We start from the raw sequence: 13,560 nt of genomic DNA, 5'->3' as shown, positions 1-13,560 counted from the left end.
AAAGGTTGTCAATTCACACATTTTCTGATATTCAAAATGGTCACCATCTGCTATTACTGTCAATGAGACTGAAGCCAGCAAGATGGCCACCATTTTCCTTTGGTCTACCTGTAAGTGGAAGTGAGACTGCCTTTGATAAAGTTGGCTGCAATCTCCCATCCTTAAAAAGTAATATAACTTCTATGTGTGAGGATGAATCATGATGCATTCGGTCAGTGGTTCTCAAACTATTTACTATCCAGTCCTCCTTTTGTCAAAGAAAGGAAAGTAGGAGGGGAGACAGTTAAGATAGTAATTCCCCTATTTTATAGGTGAGGAGAGAGTAAGTAGAGACTCCATCTGAGTAGTCAGGGAGAACCCCCTCAGCAAGTTTGCAGATGACACTAATCTGGGGGGCGAGGTAGATACGCCTGTAGATACACCTGAGGGTAGGGATATGGTCCAGAGGGACCTAGACAAATTGGAGGATTGGGCCAAAAGAAATCTGGTGAGCTTCAACAAGGACAAGTGCAGAGTCCAGCACTTAGAATGGAAGAATCCCATGAACTGCTACAGGCTGGGGACCGACTGGCTAAGTGGCAGTTCTGCAGAAAAGGACCTGGGGATTACAGTGGACAAGAAGCTGGATATGAGTCAACAGTGTGCCCTTGTTGCCAAGAAGGCTAACGGCATATTGGGCTGCATATGTAGGAGCATTGCCAGCAGATAGGGAAGTGATTATTTCCCTCTATATGGCACCGGTGGGGCCACATCTGGAGTACTGCGTCCAGTTTTGCCTTTGTCCCCCCCCCGCAAAAGGATATGGACAAATTGGAGAGAGTCCAGTGGAGGGCAACGGAAATGATTAGTAGATTGGGACACATGACTTATGAGGAGAAGCTGAGGAAACTGGGCTTATTTAGTCTGGGGGAGGGGGAGGAATTCTATAGCAGCCTTCAGCTACCTAAAAAGGGGTTCCAAAGAGGATGGAGCTCGGCTGTTCTCAGTGGTGGCAGATGACAGAACAAGGAGCAATGAATGGTCTCAAGTTGCAGTGGGGGAGGTCTAGGTTGGACATTAGGAAAAACTATTTCACTAGGAGTGTGGTGAAGCACTGGAATGGGTTACCTGCGCGGGGGGGGGACGGGGGGGAAGTGAACAGGTGCAATGTCCTTCCTCATAGGTTTTGAAGGCCCGGCTTGACAAAGCCCTGGCTGGGATGATTTAGTTGGGGAGTGGTTCTTCTTCGAGCAGGGGGTTGGACTAGATGACCTCCTGAGGTCTCTTCCAACCCTAATCTTCTACGATTCTATGAACTGTGCATTTTTGTGTGCACTAAAGCAGGGGTTCTCAACCTTTTTCTTTCTGAGCCCCCCACCTCCCCAAAATGCTGTAAAAAACTCCATGGCCTACTTGTGCCACAACAACAGTTTTTCTGCATATGAAAGCCAGGGCCAGCGTTAGGGGATAGCAAGCCGGACAATTGCCAGGGGCCCCATGCCACAGGGAGCCCTGCAAAGCTAAGTTGCTCAGACTTCGGCTTCAGCCCTGGGTGGCAGGGCTTGGGTCTCTGGGCTTCAGCCCCAGGCAGTGAGGCTTACATTTTCTGCCCTGGGCCCCAGTAAGTCTAATGCCAGCCATGTATGGCAGACCCCCTGCAACCTGCTCACAGCCCCCCCCCCCCGGTGGGCCTCAGATCTCTGGTTGAGAACCACTGCACTAAAGGTTTACCTTTCAACCTGAAGTTATCACATACACATAGGCAGAGGAGTAGTGGGAGTTTAAAAAAAGTCAGTCCCCCAAAATTTGAGGTTTAAAAAAACATCAAATCACATTTTTTAATCTTAACTTTTTTTTAATCTCAAAGTTACCAATACTGATAACATTTTTTGCTGGATCTTTTACCAATTTTGCCTACTGGAAAAGGATTTCACTCAATGTAGGGGTATGGCTTATGTTACAGCAGCACAACTACACTGCTGCAGCTGTAGCACCATAGCGTAGACGTTTCCTACATTGATGGAAGGGCTTTTTCTAGTTGTGTAAACAGATAATACTGTACATAAAAACTACCTATCTAAATAGATAGGAAACAAGCTGAACTTAAAATATAAATATAAATCAATAACTAAATCTTATTAAAATATGTAGAATCTGTTTGACCCACATAAGGTAGTGCTTAGGCTTATTACACAGGAGGGCCATATGAGGGGACCACTGCTGTAGGTAATCCACCTCTCTGAGAAGCAATAGCTCGGTAAATGGAAGATTCCTGCTGTCAACCTAACTGCATCCACATCAGGGGTTAGGTCAGGGGGTCTCAAACTTGAATTACCAGGAGGGCCACATGAGGACTCGTACATTGGCCTGAGGGCTGCTGCCTCTGCCCCCGCCCCTGCCCGCGGGGTGCAGCACGGGGCTCAGGGCAGGGGGTTGGGGTGCAGGAGGGAATGCAGGGTGTAGCAGGGGGCTCAGAGCAGGGAGTTGGGGTGCAGGAGGAGTGTGCGGTGTGGCAGCGGCTCAAGGCAGGGGGTTTGGGTGCAGCAGGGAGTGGCAGAGGGTTGGGGTGCAGGCAGGGGGCTTAGGGCAGGGAGTTGTGGTACAGGAGGGGTTCAGGTTCCGGCCCAGCGCCGCTTATCTTGAGCGGCTTTGGGGTGGCAGCATCACGCACCAGGGCCAGGGTAGGCTCCCTGGCCCAGCCCCAGCTCCGTGCCACTCCGGGAAGCTATGGGTATCCTGTCCATGCTGCCCCGGGCGGGAGGGGGAACAGAGAACTCTGTGAGCTGTTTTTGCCTGTGATTACCTCCTCTGAAGCTTCCATTGGCCACGCTTCCCCATTCCTGGCCAATAGGAGCTTCAGGGGTGGTAACCACAGGCAAAAACAGCTCAGAGTTCTCTGCTCCCCTTTCCCCTCCCCTCCCCCTGGGGCCACAGGGAAGCGGTGCGGGGCCCTCAGCACCACGGGGTTGGCAAATGCACGGGCAGGATCCAAAGCCCTGAGCGGCCGTAGTTTGCCCACCCCTGGCCTGGAGGTAGGCTGGGGCCACGGCGCGCTGGGGAGGGGACGGAGGGCCGCGGGGAGCTTGGCGGGCCGCATGTTTGTGACCCCTGGGTTAGGTCAACCTAACTACAGTGCTCAGGGTGAAAAATTATTCACAGCCCTGAGTGATATAGCTAAATTAAGCTAAATTTCAGGTGTAGAGCAGGCCTTAGACGGACAGGGTTCAGAGAAGAGCCATGAGAAAGACTAATGGATTAGAAAACAGATCTTACAGTGACAAACTCAAAGAGCTCAATTTATTTACCTGAACAAAGAGAAAGTTATGGGGTGGTGATAGCCATCTAGAAGTACCTACATGGGGAGCAAATATTTGATAATGGATTCTTCAAATCAAGCAGCCAAATTTTTTAACAAGTTCCAGTGACAGGAAGTTTTAACTAGACAAATTCTGACTGGCAAAAAGGTGTAAACTTTTAACAGTGAATGTACCTAACCACTAGAACAATTTACCCAAGGTCGTGGTGGATTTGCCATCATTGGTAATTTTTAAATAAAGACTGGATTTTTTTTTTTAAAAGAGATTTGCTCTAGTTCAAAAGGAATTATTTTGCGGAAGTTCTATGGCCTGTGTTTCATATGAGGTCATACAATCACATTGATGCCTTCTGGCTGTGGAATCTATGAACGAACAAGAGCAATTACTAAAAATTAGAGACTGGGGAAGTTTAAACACAATGAAAACAGTGTCATTTCAACTTTCAGGGGAAAGTAAACAAGGTCTAGTTTTAAATTGTTCTTGAACATCAAGTTTTAAGAATAAAATGTTGTGTTGCCATTATCTCAGATATGACTTTCAGCTCTTTTGTGCAGCCAGCAATTTTCCTCAATTGTTTGGCTAGTGTTAAGATTCCCCAAAACTGCAAGTCTTTCAAAGACTTAAGCAAAAGAAAAAACCCACAATGACTTAATTAAAAGTCCTATTAAGTCCTATTAAGAGACAGCAACATTCTAGCAGCATGGTAGTACCATGCAGGATATTCATGTTAGATTCCAGGGCCGGCCTAAGGGAAAATGATGCCCTGGGTGAACTTATATTTTGGTGCCCTTACCCCCGTGAGCGTGGCGTGCCCCCCCCATGGATGTCCCCCATTGCCCCAACCCCACAAGGCTCCCCACACCCCCTCACCCCTGAACTCCCCTCCTGCACCCCAACCCCTGCACTGTGCCTCCTTCACCCCAACCCCCAATCCCCTGCACTGTGCCCCTTTCAACCCTCATCCTGCACCTCCCCCTCCTGCACCCTTAAGCCCAGGACTGTGCTCCCTTTGCCCCTAACCACTGTACCTCCCTCCTGCACCCCTAGCCCCTGCATCCCCCACCTGCACCCACGTGGGGAAACTGACCTGGATGCACAGAATAGTTGGCATTGCTGCTCACTGCCCCCCTGCTCTTCTACACATCCCTAAGGGGCTGTGCGGGAGGGAGCAAGGAGCAACAACAGGGCTCCCTGCATCCAGGTCACTTTCCCCCCCTGGGATGCATAAGGGGATGACAGGAAAGCACCAGCCCAGGGAGAGAAAGTGACCTGGCTGCACAGAGCACTTGGCGTTGCTCCTCACATGCCCCCTCAGAGGGCACAAAGGAACATCTGGGAAGGTGGGGGGACGGGCAGTATCTGTGCATCACTGCTCACCTCCTCTTCCCCCGCACCCAACCATGTTCCTCTGCCAGGAGGAAGCACGGAGAAATCTGGGTGCCCCTACATGCAGTGCCACCCTGCCAGCCGGGAGCAGCTTCTGACTCTACACTGGCAGTGCACACCTCTGTGCTGCCACATGGTGCCCCCTTGACCATGGCACCCCCGGAGAGTTGCCTGGGTGGCCCATCCCTAAAGCCGGCCCTGTTAGATTCCCAATTCTGATCTTGCAGGAAATGGAAGGTGTTCTGGAGGCAACATGCTCGGCCTCTGGATGAAGAGAGGAAGGGAGGGAACAACAAGTGAGTTAAGAATCTGGTCTACACCTAACTCCCATTGAAATACATGGGTTATGTTACTTAACAGCGAGCAACACAGCAAACAGGAAAGCTATAGTGACCACCTCTTAAGAGACTCCCATTCAATTTGCCTTGATAAAAACAACAGAGGCTACAATCATAGAACTTTAAGTAGTATAAGTTGAGACAGGGGACAAAAGTAAGATGAACCATAGGCTCTGACAGAGGATTGAGGACTCTCTGAAAAGACAAACGTTTGTGTTCTGAACTCCAGAAATTCAAACCATACCAACTCCTCACAACCACTGCTGCTACAAACACAACCCCTTGTTTTAGTTCTTAGAACAATTTCAGTGCAGTGTGGCACTTCTGATTTTGAACTTTATTTTTTTAAAATTACATACGAAACACAATATTTAAACAAACTTAGTCATAGCCCAACTTTGCTATGTACGTAATAAACACATTACAACACTAAAAGTTACAGGAAAGATGTAACTTTTTTCACTCCTTCTATAAATCTTAAAAATGATGATTAAAGGTGATTTGAATTTACCTTCAAAACATTTTGCACTCTCACTGTTGGGATTTGCACTGCCTAGGCAAGTTTTATTTTAGCCAAACAGCTTAATGGATAACACCCCTGTCAGTAGAAGTGAAGATTTAATCTACAATTCCAGTAACTCCCCTGAAAGAGCTCCAGATAAATTAAAGTTACAATCTGTATACTTTGCATAAGATCAAAGGAACTCCCATACCAGATCAAACCCTCTACAACATCCTGCCAGAGCAACAATTGCATACCTGATGCTTTAGAGAGAGACCAACACAGCCAACCCATACACAAAAATCCTTGTAGGTCAAAGAGGATGGGGGGAAACCAGCAGACAATGTAGGAGAAATTCCTCCCTCATTCCTATGCAGTTTAAATCTTGAAGCACAAGACTTAATTTTTACTGTGCATTGGAACCTTAAATTCATAGCTGCAAATTCTAATGTAGTAATGAAGTTATTATCATGTCCTATTTTAAATTCAGACGTAGAGACTTAAATTTGCCTTGGCATTGCATGTATTCCTTTCTCCTTACATCCTCTTCACTCCATTTTAAAACCAGTGTCTGAGATGATCCATCATGAGAGCCTGGCATCTGTTATGTTGGACTTGCATAGTGCTCTCTCAGCAGTAATAGCAGGATGAAATTTACCAGTACTGCATTCATCACTGTCATGCTGCTTCTGCTCACTCTTCCACCTGAAAAAAGCTAGTGTTAAGATAATGGGAGGAGAAGTGATTTTCTATTTATGAGCTCTTAGGGATATAATTAAAATAGCCACTATCAGTGAAAGATAGACTACATGACTGACCTGATTGGAATACTCAAAATGTTATTTTAACTATACTTCCTTTACACTCACCAACTCAGGCAGCTCCTACCATGCCAAATACATTTTAACTTCAATTGCAGGGCTGAAACAGGTTAGCAGGTGCCATATATATGAAAGCTTAACATATGGCAAAGATGAAACATAACTACCTTTCATTATCACTTATTTAGGAAGACAGGAACCGTCAGCCAAACTACGTTTTAACAATGAAAACCATTCAACACACCCCAGCCTTTCTTTACTATAAAGTATTCTGTAGCATAATATATTTCTGTCCTGCTTTGGAATTCACAAAACAAGGCAGGTGTCATGGATCGAGGAGCAGATCTAGAATTGGTAAGCTGCTGCTAGAGCTGCTCTACTAGATGGCCATAATAGCAATCTTCCCGGTGTGTTTTAGATGTCTTTATCATGCTATAATACAACACAAGAAAACCAACAAACGACACCAGTAATTTATCTACATAGTAGTGAGAGACCAGGAGCAGGCCATGCCTTCTTTACATTTGAGAAATCTGATATCAACTATAAATGGCAGATTTGTTATAATATTAAAATGAGTGTGTTTTTAGAACAAATTTTGTTTGTGCTAGATGGAAGACACTTCTATGCGAAAAAAAATTATTGCTTGTGGATACTGGATGAAGAGGAGAGCTGTGAAGAAAGCTGAACTGCAGCACTTCCTGCTTTTTGTTTTTATAAAAAATGGGGCTGACAGTGTTAGAAGTCTTGTATTGAAGAAAGCTGGTTAACCAGTCATCCATTCCAACATAAGAAAATAGTTGGTAATTAATTGATCTGAACACTGTAAAAGAGTTATATTAAATCTATAGGAAAGCATTAACTTTTTTGGCCCAATATTTATTTTAACTGCCTTGGAATGGAAGCTACAAGAATTTATCAATTGATTAGAAAAAACTGTCTAGTTTCATTACTTCTGTATCTTTTTTAAATGCTTTTTTAAAATTTCTACAGCAATACTCTTCAGTTAATCATAATAAAGATTCCCTACAGTTCTTAAAGCAACAATATACTTTCCCCGCCTCTAACAGGAGAACCATACCAGTGTCACAAAAGGTTGCATTACCTCAGGAATGCAGCACTCTGATAAAGATAATGGAAGGTTTTGTTAGATTTTTGAAGGTAGTATGTGAAGCACTTAATTTTGATAAAAAATTTGAAATGTTAAAAAGTTCTATCTTGTTCTTTCATGGATTCCTGCCCCAAACAGATTGTATAGCTCTCCAAATTCCAAGAAAGCCTTATAATTAATAATCTATTAAATTCATAAAAGTTTGTTCAGTATTAAATATAAACAGTATAAATAAGCTGATATCAAGAGACATGGAAAATAACTTCATTGTTGTGTGTTCAGGTTGCATTTCACATTAACATTAGAGAATGAATCAAAAACCACACAAAAAAATCAATTTTTCTGAAATTTTACCTACTATTTGACAAAAACCAAAGACAATATAACAGAGATTAATGAAACAACAACATTTTTATTTTGTGTACTTGATAGCATACTGCAGAGTCAGTTTCACTCTTTCCCCAGTTTATCCTGCTGCTTTATGTGGGTCTTTCACACAGAAATAGAACAGGAAAAATCTATTTATAAAAAAGAAATGTGATTGTAATACCAAAAATGCTGGTAGGGGGACTTAAGAGCAAGTCTAGTATCTGCTAACTACTAATGGATGGGTAGAGAGGAAGCAGAGTATAACTAGTGTATTTATTAAAAAAAACCCTATATACTATACATGCAAAATATTGTATTTTGATGGACTTCACTCCATCCATCATATGTTTGCTTTCTTAGATTTTAAGCTTTTCTGGGCAATGAGTTTGTGCACACGTTCCCATTTATATAGTGCACAGAACATTTGTGTACTAGAAATACCCACAAAGAAATTTTTAATTATTTTGTATTTGACTAGATTTCAAGTTGACTATATTCCTTTATTACTATAGTAGGTGTAAAAACTGTTTTAAATTATTGAAATACTCTGACAAAGGAGGGTCCCCACACCCAGTTTACAGGCAAGACTGCACCTAATATACTGAAGTCTTTAACATGAAGTTTACACAATATTGCTGAATTTATAGTATAATTAATCCTTCAGTTAGGTCTCTTACAATTAATTATCAGAGACTGAAACTAACATTTCAGAACTATGGTGTAATCTCATTGCACTATTAAACAGAATAATGCACTTGACATTTAATATTCTCTCAGATGAAATAATTGTTACATCTCTATTATTAGAGCTAAGGAGATGGTGCTATAAGCCACTAAAGTTCTTGAAACTTTTCTTCCTTCAAATTGCATATATATTCATACTTCAACATGTGTAAACGTAGGTGCTTAAATATAAGAAAAGCTGTCAAAAGAGAGTGTTTGAAAGAGAGAACAGGAATTACCTGAAAGAAATTCTTGTATCTGTGGAATTGGCTAGTAAGGATGGAGTCAATATTTCAGTATAAATGTGATCTCCTGATGTGACAAATGTTTACCTTCTTGAACCCATAACAACTAGCAGTAAGTCCCACTGAAAATTATGAGAATCTTTCACTGTTTTTAAAAGGCATGTTTTGATGCTGTTTACACTAGTTATTTTTCCTCTGATGTGGTATGGAATTATTTATACTTGCTACAGTGGTGACGCCTACATATGAGGGAATAACATGAAGTAAAGTACATTTTAGTTTCATACCTTGACAAAATCCTAGAGAGAATGCTACAAAATCAAATTAATTCAAGTCACTTGCCAAAGTGAATATATCATCTTTCCTATTAATCTTTCTATAGCTAGATTGGTGGTTCATCTGCTAGTGCCATATTACTGTCAAGTAATGTACACTGCCTTAAATATAGACCAAAGTCTACAAACAGTACAGAATAGGTCTAGATACCTAAACAATTGTTGATTTTTAGATTGCCATATTATTAAACCATTCTCTAGAATGGAAATCTTTTATTTAATATCTTTCTACCACAAATGGGAAAGACAGATTTCTTGAGGCTTAAGTGGCTAACTAAAAGCTCCTTTTCTCTGTAACATAATTGTAAAAGTAAACCTATCAACAGTCAGTCTTCACCACCAAGTACCACCAATTAACTATTTGCCCATGAAGCCTCACATAACAATCCTTCTGAAACTAATTGTTAAATTATTGTCAAGATTACAAGATCTATCTTCACCATTACCCTTACCTATGCACACTCTAAAAGCTAGCAAGTGTACATTAAAAGTAGTAAGTACAATGTATTCTGAAGCACATAAGGAGGCATCTTAAAATATGCACATGGTAGCTTTAAATCTGAATGCCTTTGTGTAGGTGATATATATTATATCAAATGCACTGCAGTCATTGAACTTGCGCCTCTGTTCGCATCACAATACCTGTTAATTGGAAAGCTCTGTAAAATCGCAACTCTTACCAAATAGGATACAGAATAGGACACACGTTGCAAGGGCACAGTGTAACATCTCATACAACGTGCAACCATTCAAACAGGAAAAGGAGTACTTGTGGCACCTTAGAGACTAACAAATTTATTTGAGCATAAGCTTTGGTGAGCTACAGCTCACTTCATTGGATGCATTCAAACATGTTTTCTCTAGCATAAACCCCTGAAACACATAGCACTTTCTACATTTTTGCAGTGCAGATATTCACGTTTTTTTTTTTACTAAGCAAAAACAAAACAGTTCCGCAATTTCAAGTGAAACAAGTCAAAGGAGAAAGGACTCATTTTTATTAATATTTAACTTTAAATATATTTGCCTTTACTTTCCCAGTAGTTTAAATGTAAAAATCTAAGACTTTAGAGAAATTATTATCTAGATTACACAAAGCAGAAGCACTTTTAGGCGGGGGGTGAGTACGGAGGGGGTGATTTAGAAGAAAAGATTCAAATGCACTCGGCTATCGTTCTTGCACCCAAAGCGAAAGACTGCTGGAAGGAAGGGTTAAGGGTTTAACTGCACTGAAACTGAATGGCTGACACATCCGGTCCTGAGTCCTCAACCACCAGGGCAAATTCAAACTTCAAAGCCTCTCAGAGCTCAGGCAGAAATAAATCACCCCCCCCCCCCCCAAGCAGCTGTGACTCCCATTTAACTAAGACCCAGGACTCCCAGAGCCGAGCACACACAAACGGGGTGGCAGGGCAAAGGCAACACAAATGCAAGAGTTGGTGCCAAGGCTACAGTGCTGGGAAACACAAGCTCAGCTCCATTAACCTGCAGCTCCTCCTGCATAAGCCAACTAGGCACTGAACACAGCCACATTAAACTACTGGCCACTCACCGCCCACGCGCCCGGCTTCTCTTGCAGCCTGACAGCTCCCCTACAAACACGGGGGGCTGACGGGGGTACGACCCCGCCCCAATCACCCGGTAACACCGTCCCCCGACGCAGATCCCACCGCCTCTACAAGCGGGCTCGGCCCCGGGCGGCAGCCAGCAGCACGTCCCCGCTACCTGCCCGTTGGGTGGTGCACCAGGCTCCGGGGCTCGGTCTCCGCGCAGCGGGGGGGGGCCGAAAGCTCGAGCGGCGGCAGCGGGCAAGGCTCCGGGCGAGCTCCGTCCCCGGCTCCGCCAGCAGTGCCCGGCCTCGCCGCCACTCCCGCCCGCCCGCAGCAGCCTCCCCCGCCTCCGCTCCCCTCCCAGGGGCCTTCTGCCCCCAACATCTGCCCGTGTGAGGCGCTGGGGTCCGCACCGCCGCCCGCTCTCAGCCCGGCGCCCCTCACCCGGCAGGGGGAGACGGCTCCATCCTCCTCTCGGCGGCGGCGTCGGCTCCCGCGGGGCTCCGGTCCGGCAGCGGCTCGTGGGGCGCGGCGCAGCGGCCAGGGGAGGACGCGGGGCTGGCGGGGCTGGAGCCGCCGGCGAGGCAGCGGGGCGGCGAGAGGTCGGGGGGCTCCGGCGAGCCGGCCAGGAAGAGCGGCGCCTCAGGCAGCCGGTCCAGCTCCACGCTCCGCACTTTGCGCAGCTGCTTCCGCCGCCAGTCGGAGCGCTGCTCCCGGCAGCCGCCGCCGCCGCCCGCCGCCCGCAGCAGCCCCCCGCCGCTGCCGGGCACGCTCCCCGCGCCGCTCTGCAGGCTCCCGGAGGCGGCGGCGGCGGCGTCCGCGCTGCTGCCCGAGGATAATCCCGACGACGAGGTGCGATTCCCCGCCGCCGCCGCCATTTTCTCTGGCGGGTCACATCGGGCTCCGGAGCGGCGGGGGAGGGAGGCGGGGGATGAGCCGCGCTCCGGCCGCTGCGCCAGCGGCGTGGGCTGCGCAAAAGGCGTACGGGGGCTCGGGGCCCGTGGGGGCGCCGCTGGGAAGGTGAGGCTGGGAGCGGCCGCTCGATGCCGCCCGCGGGCAGGTGGTGGCAGGACTCGGCTGTGCCCACGCTGGGCGGTGCCGCGGCTCGGAAGAGGGGGCCGGGCCGGGCCGGGCCGGGCCGGAGGAGCCCGCACCTGTCAGGCGGGAGCGCGGGGCCAGCCGCCTCTGGGTCCCATGCGGGGATGGAGCCCGGGCTGGAGGGTCCGGGACCGGCGGGCGGCCCCTGCCTCCCCCACTCCTCGCAGACCGAGGGGCCGATCTCTGCCCCTGGAGGAGGGTGTGGGAGGCTCACCCCGAAAGTCTGGACATTGTGTCACAAACTAGCCTTGCCCCGCTCCCCCAGACCGGCAGAAGAGCTCCGTGCAGCTGCGAAACTTCCCTCTCACCGGCAGACGTGAGTCCAATAAGAGCTATTTCCTCAGCCACCTTGTCTCTCTCTGATGCTGGGAGCGACGCGGCTACAAATACACTGCAAACAACATTTTCAGCCCAGCACGTGCAGTGAACTACAAAGATTCCCCCCCCCCAAAAAAAAACATATTCCAAACATAGACAAACGTGGGTTTGTATCAAAAATGGGGGGGGGGGAATAGAAGCTCATGATTTTGGTGCAGTGCCCCTCTAACAAGACCATTTCGGATAGTTAAAATAGGGTGGGGGTAGGAGAGAAGATTCGGACACACATGGAATGGAAAACAAAATCATCACACAACATACAAACTACATGTAGCAAGTTGGCACATCTGTCTGAACGCCAGTGCAGGCGGCGTATTTTGAAGGTTATAAAATAAAATAAAGTATCAAGCATCGAGGGCCAAATGTTGAGAAAAGGGAGGCTGGAAGCTTTCAGGGAAAAGTGCACAGGTGCAACTGCCCATATATTAGAATACTTGTTTGATTTTTGCATACTGTTCAGGTGCCTAACTGGCCATTTACACATGTGGATATTGGTACACAATCAGATTTTCATTTTTGCTTGCAGGCCTCCCACTTTCAGTATTTGGCCCTAATCATCTATTGCCCATTTTCATTTTATATTATTTCCCCCTCTCGCTATATGCTTAGAAACTAACTCCCAAGAATGCTCTAATCCCAATTTATATTTTTTTGTAGTTTGCATTATAATATACTAAACATATTAGACCATTCACTACACCTCAGACTACAGCTTCAAGATTGGTATGTGGCTCCACTCATCTATCCCAACACAGAAATTTCACAAATCGCCTAAAAGTTATTGTACATATAGGGTATTACCTACTTTCCAATGATATTTTAATAAGGGCTGATGAACATAATCACATAACGGATCTTACACATTTAAGTGTCCAATATACATTTTAACATTATAGGCAATACAGGTAATCACACCTGGAGTTGAGGTTGCTTAACTCTTGCCACTGTTTTTAATTGTTTATAACTTTGACAAACTAACTATTTGAGATGAAGTTTTCCATGCCGGTTGCCTACCTATCACTGAATTTTTGGGAATTTTTTTTGGCAAAAACAATTCACCTATTTTTCAGAATGAGGTTTGGGAAAAATACATTGTTTTGGTAGTTTTAAGAAGTAGTAACAGCCAGTTTGCTTTGAGAAGCTCTAGCCCAGTAATTTTCAACCTGTGGTCGGTGGACCACTAGGGTCCACAGACTATGTCTAAGGGGTCCATGAAAGGTTGTCATTACCATGGAACAGAGGTTTTCACCTGGGGTCCACAGATTATGTCTAAGATTTCCAAAGGGATCTGCACCACCATTTGAAATTTTTCAGGGGTCCACAAATGAAAAAAGGTTGAAAACCACTGCTCTAGCCCCTCCAAGCTTTAGAGCAGGAATTAGACTATTAAAATTAGACTAGAATCAGG

The 13,560-nt window shown here is 45.8% G+C and overlaps 1 protein-coding gene across 2 annotated transcripts in view; it reads right to left on the bottom strand.

Moving 5' to 3' along the window:
* The window catches only part of MAP3K1 (mitogen-activated protein kinase kinase kinase 1), a 95,601-nt gene extending 83,581 nt beyond the window's left edge, over positions 1 to 12,020 (bottom strand). Inside the window, exon 1 of one of the 2 annotated variants that reach the window (XM_043546926.1) lies at positions 11,989 to 12,020. In XM_043546926.1, the coding sequence (XP_043402861.1) occupies positions 11,989 to 12,005 (17 nt within the window). In that variant the 5' untranslated portion in view covers positions 12,006 to 12,020. Of the gene's footprint in view, positions 1 to 11,120; positions 11,585 to 11,988 lie in introns of those variants that run through there. The other variant, XM_037902823.2, reaches the window with a different exon arrangement.
* Between the last annotated feature and the right edge of the window lie 1,540 nt (positions 12,021 to 13,560).

The sequence above is a fragment of the Chelonia mydas genome, chromosome 5 (genome assembly GCF_015237465.2).
Source record: "Chelonia mydas isolate rCheMyd1 chromosome 5, rCheMyd1.pri.v2, whole genome shotgun sequence".
In the NCBI taxonomy this organism is placed as follows: domain Eukaryota; kingdom Metazoa; phylum Chordata; order Testudines; family Cheloniidae; genus Chelonia; species Chelonia mydas.
The sequence above is the reverse complement of the archived record's forward strand: the minus strand, read 5'-3'. Positions and strand labels throughout refer to the sequence as shown.